This window comes from Coregonus lavaretus (assembly GCF_964263955.1).
Source record: "Coregonus lavaretus genome assembly, chromosome: 40".
NCBI lineage: Eukaryota > Metazoa > Chordata > Actinopteri > Salmoniformes > Salmonidae > Coregonus > Coregonus lavaretus.
Window position 1 is genome coordinate 11,903,144 of NC_140027.1, and position 12,531 is coordinate 11,915,674.

Here is a 12,531-nt window from a genome sequence, read left to right on the forward strand (position 1 = left end):
GCACAATTGGTCCAGGGTAGGGGAGGGAATGGCTGGCAGGGATGTAGCTCAGTTGGTAGAGCATGGTGTTTGCAACGCCAGGGTTGTGGGTTTGATTCCCACGGGGGGCCAGTATGAAAAAATAATAGTGAGTGCATACATTATTATTTTGTATTATTTTTTCATACTGGCCCCCCGTGGGAATCGAACCCACAACCCTGGCGTTGCAAACACCATGCTCTACCAACTGAGCTACATCCCTGCCAGCCATTCCCTCCCCTACCCTGGACCAATTGTGCGCCGCCCCATGGGTCTCCCGGTCGCGGCCGGCCATGACAGAGCCTGGATTCGAACCAGGATCTCTAGTGGCACAGCTAGCACTGCGATGCAGTGCCTTAGACCACTGCGCCACTCGGGAAACAACATCACCACTTAACACTCCCTGTAACTCTTCTGCTGTCAAGTTTCGCACACCCTAACTGTAAGTCGCTCTGGATAAGAGCGTCTGCTAAATGACGTAAATGTGATGTTCCATCATTTCAGTTTGAGGGCATGAGGTAGGAGTGAGTATATTTAAATAGTGGAGAAGGGTGGGGTTAATTATTAGTGGTAGTTTTGAAGTTGTGAGTGTAGTGTTAGATGGTAGGATATTTATTTGCTTTGTTTTATTTTATTTTTCATGGAAAGATAAGGGAGTTGTACTCCAGTCTAGTAGGTGGCGGTAATGCAACAAATTGGATGCCAACCGCCGTTAAACCTCATTGAAGAAGAAGAAGGCACAAAACCGGAAGTCATTTTTTTTATTACTACCAGCAGCAGCGTCAGGCAGTAAACCTTTAGAAAATTCGAATTATTTCAGAAAGAACAGTAGAGGGGCAAAATCAACTCTGAGATCTCTGAGCTAGTAACTAGCTCTATGTTCATTTCGAGGTGGTAAGAAATATTGATTATGTTGCGTTTTATACATGTTCTAACAATTTTAGAAGAGCAGTAAGACTGAGGCCGTGCTATATCAAGAATATAGTCACAGGAAAATGGCGTCGGGACACCCATATACCTGTGACTATATTCATCATATTGCACGGTCGTATGTGTACTACTATGAAACGTTTACAACATCTAGCTTTAAAATTACAACCTAAATAAGCGATTATTCATTTTTATTAATCTGCCCACCGGAGCGCGTTTGCTAGACCTCGAACTGTTCAAAACAAGACCTTGTTGCTATGCAGCATGGGGTGTATTCACTAGGAACCAAACGGGAGGGGCCTACCTGAATTCGTCCAATAGAAAGTCTAGTTTTTGTTGCAAAACGTTTCCCGTTGCAAAACGTTTTGCTACGGTTTGCGACTGCTGAATATACACCTAAGCCTAATGTTGCTGGCTCTAGCAGTCTTTGCTGCATTTTCGTTTGTTTGAACTTTTTTCTATTTACATTTATTAGGATATCCTATCCTAGGACCTATGTGATCTGTAACTTCGCCTGGTTCAGTAGGATGTCAGTGCTCTGCCCAGCTACCAAATAGCTTGCAAACTCGCTAGCTAGTTTGTAGTTTTATTTTTGCTAGCTACGTTAGCTAACGTTCCCCTGGACTGGAGTTAGAACCCCCTGCCCAGTCACTGTGTTGCCTTTTGCAGTATTTACCTGGCTTGTTAGCTAGATGGCTAACTATCTAGCTAATTGTGGTAGTTGGCATGACTAAACTGCTTGTCATTTCTCTCTTCAGATTCTAAAAGGGATGAAATGTCAGGCTCACTGTGTATACAGTGTCAGACACACACCACAGTGTTTAGTAAGACCTGCAACAGTTGTTTCTTCAACCATCCAAAAGAGAAGAGGATGTTACAAGCAATGAAGAAGTATGATTACGAATGGGGACACAATGATTGCAACCATTATAATAATAGCTCTCAGATCTTGACTTCCACTAAAGTATTGGTAAGTGTTCCCCCTCCCCATATAACAATGTTAATAACAATAATAATAATAATAATAATAATAATATTTTTCAAGTTAAGAGGCTAGCTACTACTGTAATTCTGAATGTCTGATTCTATATTTCAGCTCTACAAATTACACACTCTGGGATTTGTCCCCCTTCTCCTGCTTGGAAAAAAGAGAAGGGGATCAAAACATATTGATATGGATTCCTTTTGCCCTCACCCCGAAGTCATAAAAGAAACGGGCTCTATTGAAACATTGAGAAACATTTATTTAGGTCTTCTGAATGGTAAGTGTACCTCATGTTTCATTTTTTGTTCTTTTTTTAAATATTTTATTTTTAAAGGATTTTCTTTTACAATTTAGTACCAAAGTCAAACACAGCTGCCAGACATATAAAGTTGAATATTGCTTAGAGGAAAGATTCCCCCATTTTGAATGTTTTATTGTATTTGTGCATCTTTGAGCAATGTTCTATCGATTCCCGGTGTCATTTAATATTTTTTATGTGTATCTGAGCTATTCGCCGTTCAAGCATACAGCCAGTATGACACATTTTACATCATATGATGATATAACGTTCAAAAATTGGTGAATCCTTCCTTTTAAGTGACAACAATATGACAGTTACAACAACAGTAAGTGTTCATAATCAGTCTCTATCCAGAAGATCCAGAAACAGACCCCAAATCTTGATTTGATTTATTAGGATCTCTATTAGCTGATGCCAATGGCGACAACGAGTCTTACTGGGATCCGACACATAACGAAAATGACATTACAGCTAAATACTACAATTTACATATATTTATTGAGGAATTAATCCTGTAAAACAAATATTTTCCATGTTTGTGGTGTTAATAATTTTTTATAGCCATCTCCGGAAGCAAGGGGGGGTGGGTGACTTGCATTCTGTGAAGATGTTTTTGGGGGCAGCCACCATACCAAACATCAGAGCCTGTTGTTCCTCGTAGGATTATTTTAAAACAGTCTCTGAGCTGCCGAAGAGAGCAAGTTCTGGGTCAGGTTCAATCGCCCTCTCATATACCTTTTTGAATACAATTTTTTTTAAAGCACACAAAAGTCATTAAGTAGGGGGCAGAGCCAAAAAAGATAACTTAATGAACCCTCTGAGGCTTTACATCTGTCACACTGTGGGGAGACCTGGTGGTAAATTCTATGTAATTTGGTTTTGGAGTATTGAAGCCTATGCATTATTTTGTATCAATTGATATCTGGCATTGATGGAACAGGAGTGAATTCTAGACCGGGCTTCTCCCCAGATATCATCTGAGCTCTCAATATTTAACTCTTTAGCTACCATAGGTCTCCTTGGGGTGACTAGTAGAGGCCTCCGTATAGTTGGAGAAAAAGGAGACAGATTGTGAGACGAGGTGTTTTGAGTTGGGAGGGCACTGTAGCGGGTCATAAAAGGAATGTTGTACAGGGAGGGTTTCAACATTTTGAATCTTCCATTTGACATAGTGTCTGACGTGTAGATAGCATAAGAAATGGGAATCAGAGTTCAAATGTGTTCTTTAATTGGTTGAATTATGCAAATTGTTTATCTATGTGTTCTATTGTGGCCAGTCCCTTCTCCCCCCCCCCTCCCCCCCCCTCAACAAATACCTTATCAGACCTGGATGGAACAAAATAATGATTAAAACATATTGAGTTGTATACAGAGGCATCAGGCACCTTAAAAACATTTCTCAAAACAAAGTTATTGCCTGTCAGTTTGTTTGGGCACTCTGGTTTGGAGAAATGCATGGCTGGAAAATAGGAATTTGTTGCGGTCTTGACTTCCATATTTAGCCACAGGGGAGCATCAGTGTCCAATTTATCAGGGAAACCTAATTGCCAGTGCGTTAATGCCCTGACATTTGCAGCCCAGTGTTAATGTTTAAAGATTAGTAGGCCTAGGCTGCCACTTTCCTTGGGCTTTTGCAAGTGAGCTTTACAAATACGATGGGCTTTGTTACCCCAGAAAAATTGCATTATTGTTGAGTCCAATGTTTTTTTAAATGAAGAGGAAAGAAAATAAACTATTTGTATGGCATTAATGTGCCCCATCATGCATAGTCAGTATTTTCCAGCTCTATATGTTTTGTTTAAGCTTTGTAATTAGCTCACTGTAGTTAAGCTTGAAGATGAGCTTTGGGTTTCTAGGTAGTGAACCTCATGATTCTGTATTTGACATGGAAATGAAAGCTTCTGATGCTCATTGTAGTGATATTTGAATAACTATCATTCTTTATAATGCAGTCACACTCGGCACTGAGTCCCAATGCCAGTGCTCCCCAGTGTCTCCAGAGCCGGACGGGACCCCTGCACCAGACGAGGTAGATGGAACCCCTACAACAATCGATCCAGTGGGAACCCCTGCACCAACAGAGCTACACGGAATACCCATATCCATCCGACTGAACATACAACCCACACCAACAGAGACAGGCAAACCCAACACGCTAATCAATCCAGTGGAAACCCCTACAACTATCAATCCAGTGGGAACCCCTGCACCAACCAAGCGAGACGGAATCCCCATATCTTTACGACTGAACCTAATCCCCACGCCAACCGAGCCAGGCAAACCCTCCACACCAACCAATCCAGTGGGAATCCTTACACCAACCAATCTAGTGGGAACTCCTATAGCAATTGAATCAGGAACCCCTGCACCAAATATGCTATACGGAATCTCCACATCCATCAGCCTGAACAAAATCGGCACACTAACAGAGCCAGCCAAACCCTCCACATCAACCAATCCAGTGGGAACCCCTGCACCAGCCGAGCGAGACGGACCCCCCACACCAACAGACCCAGGCAAACCCTCCACACCAACCAAGCTAGACGTAATCCCCACATACATCTGCCTGAACGGCATCCCCACATCCATCTGCATGAACGGAACCCCCACACCAATACAGGCCAAAATTCCCAGACCAATACAGCCCAAAATCCCCACACCAATACAGCCATGCAAACCCTCCACACAAAACAATCCAGTGGAAACCCCTACACCAATGGATGAAACCTCTGAGTCCTCTGAGCCCCAGGACCAAGAGATACAAAGGCTAAAAAGAAAAATGTGGACAGGTAAGCATTAGGAGCCGGTTTCCCTGACAGAGAGTAGTCCGGGCCTAAAAAGCATGCTCAATGGAGAATCTCTAATGAAAGTGCTTTTTAGTCCTGGATAAGGAAAGAGGCTCTTTTTATGTTGAAAAATAAAAGAATCTGTGTCACAACATATTGTATATTTTCAGTTCTCACGCGTGTGCCATTTATCACACAGATGGAGATCTAATCGAAGCTGAAGACGGTGCAACCACTCAAGCACAAAAGAGAATAAAGGCAACCGGTATAACTGATATATTTCAATTAACTTACTTAGGCTTAAGTACAATCAAAATCTACATTTTTGTATTGTGCCACATTGTCATGATGATGCAAAATGCATCATATGTTGCAAAACGCATCATGACGATGTGGCACAATACACTTTGCATCTTGAAGTGCTATATCTTGAAAAGTTGATTGCTGACATGCAAAACATTTTGGGACTGTATCAACAGTGCTCTAATGAAGAAAAAAAATAACTCAACGTTTTTGAGTGGATTATTCTATTCAAACTATCAATGGAGCTGAAACATAAAATAAGGATTGTATCAATAATTTGCTAGCATTGACATGTAGATTATAAAATGGAAATTTTCATGAACAAAAATATTAAGTCGTTTTACGATCCTGTTTATAAGCTTTCAACTGATATTAAAAACAAACGTATTATCTTTATTAGTGACAGAGATATGGGTATTTCATGATAGAGTGAGGGGTCCAAAATGGGCCAACTGAGCAGCTCTATCCCCAAAATGGTTGGTCATTCAGGTCCAAGATTCACATCCTCATCATTTCTACCAAGAGCATGTATAGAAAGTTTAATTTCAATAAAAAAGGTTATTTAATTTAATATGGAATAAACTCATGGCTACTTCATCACTTTCACTCTCAAAAGTATCACCACAGACAAAAGGGGAAACCCAGACACTTCACTGGTGGTATAAATCTGAAGCATCTGTTTAGAACTTCCACTCACCACCAAATATGGTGAGAAGAACATTCAGTTTGTTGAGCGCAGACATTTTTTGGCACGCACTACAGACGGCTATATCGATCTGCTAATACAGGACTAGTAAAGGGCCAGTGCACATTTATTTTTTTAACCTTTTAATTGTATTAATATATTTTTTTTTATTCCGATTTTTCAGGGGGGTGCTACAGCACCGCTACTTCTTGCGGCTATAACAGACTCCATGAAATAATGACCTCTTCCTAAATATTTGGTTATTTAAAAAAAAAAAAATATATATATATATATATATATATATACAGTGGGGAGAACAAGTATTTGATACACTGCCGATTTTGCAGGTTTTCCTACTTACAAAGCATGTAGAGGTCTGTCATTTTTATCATAGGTACACTTCAAACAAAAATCCAGAAAATCACATTGTATAATTTTAAAGTAATTAATTTGCATTTTATTGCATGACATAAGTATTTGATACATCAGAAAAGCAGAACTTAATATTTGGTACAGAAACCTTTGTTTGCAATTACATAGATCATATGTTTCCTGTAGGTCTTGACCAGGTTTGCACACACTGCAGCAGGGATTTTGGCCCACTCCTCCATACAGACCTTCTCCAGATCCTTCAGGCTTCGGGGCTGTTGCTGGGCAATACGGACTTTCAGCTCCCTCCAAAGATTTTCTATTGGGTTCAGGTCTGGAGACTGGCTAGGCCACTCCAGGACCTTGAGATGCTTCTTACGGAGCCACTCCTTAGTTGCCCTGGCTGTGTGTTTCGGGTCGTTGTCATGCTGGAAGACCCAGTCACGACCCATCTTCAATGCTCTTACTGAGGGAAGGAGGTTGTTGGCCAAGATCTCGCGATACATGGCCCCATCCATCCTCCCCTCAATACAGTGCAGTCGTCCTGTCCCCTTTGCAGAAAAGCATCCCCAAAGAATGTTTCCACCTCCATGCTTCACAGTTGGGATGGTGTTCTTGTGGTTGTACTCATCCTTCTTCTTCCTCCAAACACGGCGAGCGGAGTTTAGACCAAAAAACTATATTTTTGTCTCATCAGACCACATGACCTTCTCCCATTCCTCCTCTGGATTATCCAGATGGTCATTGGCAAACTTCAGACGGTCCTGGACATGCGCTGGCTTGAGCAGGGGGACCTTGCGTGCGCTGCAGGATTTTAATCCATGACGGCGTAGTGTGTTACTAATGGTTTTCTTTGAGACTGTGGTCCCAGCTCTCTTCAGGTCATTGACCAGGTCCTGCCGTGTAGTTCTGGGCTGATCCCTCACCTTTCTCATGATCATTGATGCCCCACGAGGTGAGATCTTGCATGGAGCCCCAGACCGAGGGTGATTGACCGTCATCTTGAACTTCTTCAATTTTCTAATAATTGCGCCAACAGTTGTTGCCTTCTCACCAAGCTGCTTGCCTATTGTCCTGTAGCCCATCCCAGCCATGTGCAAGTCTACAATTTTATCCCTGATGTCCTTACACAGCTCTCTGGTCTTGGCCATTGTGGAGAGGTTTGAGTGTGTGGACAGGTGTCTTTTATACAGGTAACGAGTTCAAACAGGTGCAGTTAATACAGGTAATGAGTGAAGAACAGGAGGGCTTCTTAAAGAAAAACTAACAGGTCTGTGAGAGCCGGAATTCTTACTGGTTGGTAGGTGATCAAATACTTATGTCATGCAATAAAATGCAAATTAATTACTTAAAAATCATACAATGTGATTTTCTGGATTTTTGTTTTAGATTCCGTCTCTCACAGTTGAAGTGTACCTATGATAAAAATTACAGACCTCTACATGCATTGTAAGTAGGAAAACCTGCAAAATCGGCAGTGTATCAAATACTTGTTCTCCCCACTGTATATGGTTTCCTAGAAACAAGGGTGTCTCAACCTACCCCACACAGACTTGACGCTTTGCCAAAGTTTCTAAAAATGTTGTTGTTTAGAAGTCCAAGGGCGAATTGAGTTCTTGCGCACACACACTTCCCTAATGGAAATATGCAAATACATGCTAAAATACGCCAATAGTATCTTGCTAGCTCATGCTTAGCTCTGCCCATCTCCTTGCTTGTTCTGCCCACTGTGCTTCATTTTCTCTCATTGTAAATGACGCAGATGAAGAATCTTGGGTTAGTTAAAAGTATCTTTGGTATCACTGTGCATTATTTACATTCTGTAACAATGGAACTAACATTGTAACAGCTACCCAATAGATGAATTTGCAAACATAATATTTTATTTATTTGATCTGTTCATAGAAGAGTGGCTGAACATGGATACGGACAGGCCCACGGGGTCAAGACATGCCGAGGTAGACGCTGAAGTATTAGATCAACTAGAACAACACGAAGGTAATTGATTTAATATGGAATAACCTCATGGTTACCTCATCACTTTCACTCTAAAAGGTATCACTGTGTGCATTATTTACGTTCTGCAACATTGTAAAGGCGTCCGCATGCTTCCCAGCCAAAACAGTTCGGAAGAGTTTGTGCATGATGACATTTTGTGATGTTTTTGTTTGTTTTGGACTTCGGTGAGGGTTTTTCCGGCTGTTCGGGCACACATTTTTATTTTCTTAAGGCAAGCCGAAGTCTACGCCCCTTCGGTGATTGGTCAACAGCAGGGATTCTTCAATGAAGTATTTTTTTTGTCATTCAACGAGGGAGGACTCGTTTTGATGCAAATCTTTTCATTAAGAAATACTGCACCAAACATCTTAGATGTAAAATTGTGCGACTAAAAAACGTCTAAATTAATGACCGATTTCTTGAGTTATTTTAGATTAATTCTGACTGTTTTGAGGAAGCGTATACTGGCTACGGCGTCTCAAAATGGACAAACGGTACTATTGCCGTGTTCTCGTTTTTCAAGCAAAGGTATTTTTAAGGGATTATGCGAGCACACTCGTTCGGTTCGCCTAGCCGCCAGCCGAACTGAAGCATGCTGACGCCTTAACAAATCATTGTCACAGTTATCCCATGGATGAATTTGCAAACATAACATTTGATTCATTTGTTCTGTTCGTAGAAGAGTGTCTGAACATGGATACGGACAGGCCCACTGTGTCAAGACATGCCGAGGTAGACACTGAAGTATTAGATCAATTAGAAAAGAGCAGCATTGTACAAGCAACCAACAAGCAAACTTTGTGGGCTATAAACTGCTTCAAGGACTGGCTGGCAGAGAAACAGATGCTAGTGGATTTCTCAACCATTGAGAAATCTGAAATGAATGTCCTCTTGCGAGATTTTTACTGTTCTGTTCGAAGGGGTAAAGGTGGGGAATATTGCATCCCAAGCTATATCGGAATCCGGGCTGGCGTGAACAGATTCATTAACCTCCCTCCCCTTAGCAGAGCCTGGTGCTTGATGAAGGACAGTGAGTTTACCTCCTCTAATAATGTATTTATTGGGGTACTAAAGAAAATCAGACGAGAGGGCAGGGTCAAAACTACCCATCCTAAGGTGATTAAAGCACAAGACCTTGAGATTCTTCAAAACTCTACTGTGCTAAGCCCTTACACCCCCAGAGGACTAGTGAACAAAGTGTGGTTCGATATCCAGGTACACTTTGGCCCCAGAGGAAAGGAGGGCAATAGGCGGTTAACGCCACAGTCGTTTGTAATAAAGTACGATGAAAACGGAGCAAAATATGCAACGATGATTTCCAGAGAAGAAAGACAGAACCATAAAGATGCAGAAGAGAAGAACGGGCCGAATCGCTGTGGAATCATGTTTGAGAACCCTGGTAGTCACCTCTGTCCGGTCGCCTCCTTGGAGAAGTATCTGAGCAAGATCCCGTCAGATGCCACCGCCCTCTACCTCCATCCTAAGAAGATGGTCATCACCAGTGATAGCATATGGTATAGCCAGGAGCCAATGGGGTTCAACTACCTTTCATCAATGCTGCCCCGACTGTGCCAGGTTAGCTTTTTTTTTTTATAGCAAATTTCGCAATATAATTAGGTAACATTTGAATATTCGCTAAGTTGTACTCATAACTCAACCTGTTGTTGCTACTTGGCTTATTTTTCTCGCTCGCTCTCTTTTTCTCTCTATAGGAGGCTGGTACACTGGAAAAGTACACAAACAACTGCTTCCGATCTTTGCGCGAGGTCATGTCTGTCAGCAGGTACAAGACTGATAGTTCCTTGAAAAGTTATTGAAAACCTTCAATGGACAACATAAAGAGATTTCAAATAGGCTCAATGTGAGTCAGTTTTACTTCCACTTTTTGGTCTTATATTCTTAACACAAATGGAGCGCTTGACAAGATGCATACAGCGCCAAACATCAGCCTTGAAACCTTAATGACTTGGAGAAGATCTGCAAAGAGGAGTGGGACAAAATCCCTCCTGAGATGTGTGCAAACCTGGTGGCCAACTACAAGAAACGTCTGACCTCTGTGATTGCCAACAAGGGTTTTGCCACCAAATACTAAATCATGTTTTGCAGAGGGGTCAAATACCTATTTCCCTCATTAAAATGCAAATCCCTCACCAGATGTATTTGGACACTAAGGCTAAGATTTACATTTTTGGCTCTATATTCCAGCATTTTGTATTTAAGATGAATGAGGCGACAGTTTTAGGTATAGATTTTGTTTTGCGCTGTGACTTTACTATTCTGAATTTTAAGCCCTTTAAGCTGTCTTTTCACCAACATCTTTTACTCTACTGGAAACTGTTTAAACATAATCATCCATTTAGAAAATCTGATGTTTAGAAAACAAATCTCAGCACTACAAAGAATGGATGGATAAGGGGCTTTGGTTGATTCTGATAGATGATAATGGGGGGAATTGATTTTTGTATGAGGATTTCAAAAATATAATTGTGTTTGTGACTGGAAGCAATTTTATGTTATACTTCCTAGATCTGTTTTCACACTGGTAGAAAAAATGTCTACACAACTTTGTATACCATCTCTTGTGGAAAATGGTCATAATGTTTAACAAATTAATTGTACCCTTCACATAGAAATGATATTTTCCTAATTTACAAGATCTATTGTTTAACCGTTATGTACCAACTATCTCAAATTACCTGTACCCCCTCACATTCAAGATGTTGAACTATGTATACCTCTTTCTCAGAAATAAATTGAACTAACAAAACAATTTTGCAAGCTATAATGATAGTGCAGCAGAACCTGTTAGAGTGCTTGAGCGTTAAGGTAGTAACTAGAAGTGTGGAAAACCAGATGAGCCAAACATATGTTGCAGGAAGGAACAAAAGGCCCAAGAAAAGATGTAAACCATACGGAACCAGGAATAAGACCGCATCAAGAGAACATAAATATGGAGTGAAACAACCTCGTCTGAGGGCTGAGAGAATTTGATGTAGGAAATGAGGAATAACAAGTACATGTATCCTAAAGTCTGTAGGCACAGTGCACTTGATTACATTATAATGTTGGCCTACATCAATAATTGTAACCTACTTTTCCTTCCCGGCTGCTGAATCAAGTGCACCTACAGTCAACAGCGCAAAAGAAATGAAGAAAAAGGAACGCAAGGCTTTATCACAGAGTTTCTAAACCAACTGTACTGTCTTTGGCTTTATCTGAGTTTTTTTAGCTTGGAGATCGCGATCGACCTGTTGGTAACCACTGTTGTAGCCTTTTACTTGCGAGGCAGGTCGGAGCATAAATTGAAATAACTTACCCCACTATAGATTTACAGTTTCTCAGTAAGGTAGGGCAAAGGCCTGCAGACTACTAAACCTGATAATCGCCCAAAAGTACATGGATGAGAAGAATCCGTAGTAAAACCCGGATAAACTGTCTAATAAAATGAATAATTAGACATTCGAAACCACCTGTAACCATGAAGTGGTTGTGGCCTGAGTGGCGCAGTGGTCTAAGGCACTGCATAGCAGTGCTAACTGTGCCACTAGAGATCCTGGTTCGAATCCAGGCTCTGTCGCAGCCAGCCGCGACTGGGAGACTCATGGGCGGCGCACAATTGGCCCAGCGTCGTCCAGGGTAGGGGAGGGAATGGCCGGCAGGGATGTAGCTCAGTTGATAGAGCATGGCGTTTGCAACGCCAGGGTTGTGGGTTCGATTCCCACGGGGGACCAGTATAAAAAAATATGTATTCACTAACTGTAAGTCGCTCTGGATAAGAGCGTCTGCTAAATGACTAAAATGTAAATGAACAAAATTATTGGAATGACCACACAAACTGTGAAATGATCATTAATGGGCTACAGGCAACCATAACTTGAAGCTGAAAACCACAATTCAGAATTGATATATTCCAGTCGATGACCACCTTGCTACTGGGAGGAGAATATAACCATTATACAAGATGGAACTGTGATTGCAAGGACTGACCTAATATGTCAAAATTGTTGTAGAAAAACGTTTGTTTATGACAATGAATGAAACGCCTAGGGTGATGGGTTAGGCAGTCATAGATCTACTGAGCTCATAAAAAATGGATGAAAACTTTACTTTCATCACTGAAGAATCATTTAATATAATGGAAGTGATATTGCAAAGT

The 12,531-nt window shown here is 41.2% G+C and overlaps 1 protein-coding gene across 1 annotated transcript; it reads left to right on the forward strand.

Moving 5' to 3' along the window:
* Positions 1 to 824: 824 nt before the first annotated feature.
* Positions 825 to 11,135, forward strand: LOC311113497 (uncharacterized protein). Its single transcript, XM_084156729.1, has 8 exons — positions 825 to 912; positions 1,707 to 1,918; positions 2,045 to 2,210; positions 4,187 to 5,023; positions 5,220 to 5,285; positions 8,283 to 8,375; positions 9,055 to 9,950; positions 10,088 to 11,135. The coding sequence occupies exons 2-8, from the start codon at positions 1,724 to 1,726 to the stop codon at positions 10,190 to 10,192; spliced, it is 2,358 nt and encodes a 785-aa protein (XP_084012855.1). The 5' UTR covers positions 825 to 912; positions 1,707 to 1,723; the 3' UTR covers positions 10,193 to 11,135.
* The last annotated feature ends 1,396 nt before the right edge of the window (positions 11,136 to 12,531 follow it).

Bases quoted from the DNA above. Each gene is read 5' to 3' on its own strand.
- LOC311113497 (XM_084156729.1), top strand. From the start codon at position 1,724: ATGTCAGGCTCACTGTGTATACAGTGTCAGACACACACCACAGTGTTT. The intron at 5,024-5,219 runs GTAAGCATTAGG...TTTATCACACAG, and splicing joins AAAAAGAAAAATGTGGACAG to ATGGAGATCTAATCGAAGCT. The intron at 8,376-9,054 runs GTAATTGATTTA...TTCTGTTCGTAG, and splicing joins TCAACTAGAACAACACGAAG to AAGAGTGTCTGAACATGGAT.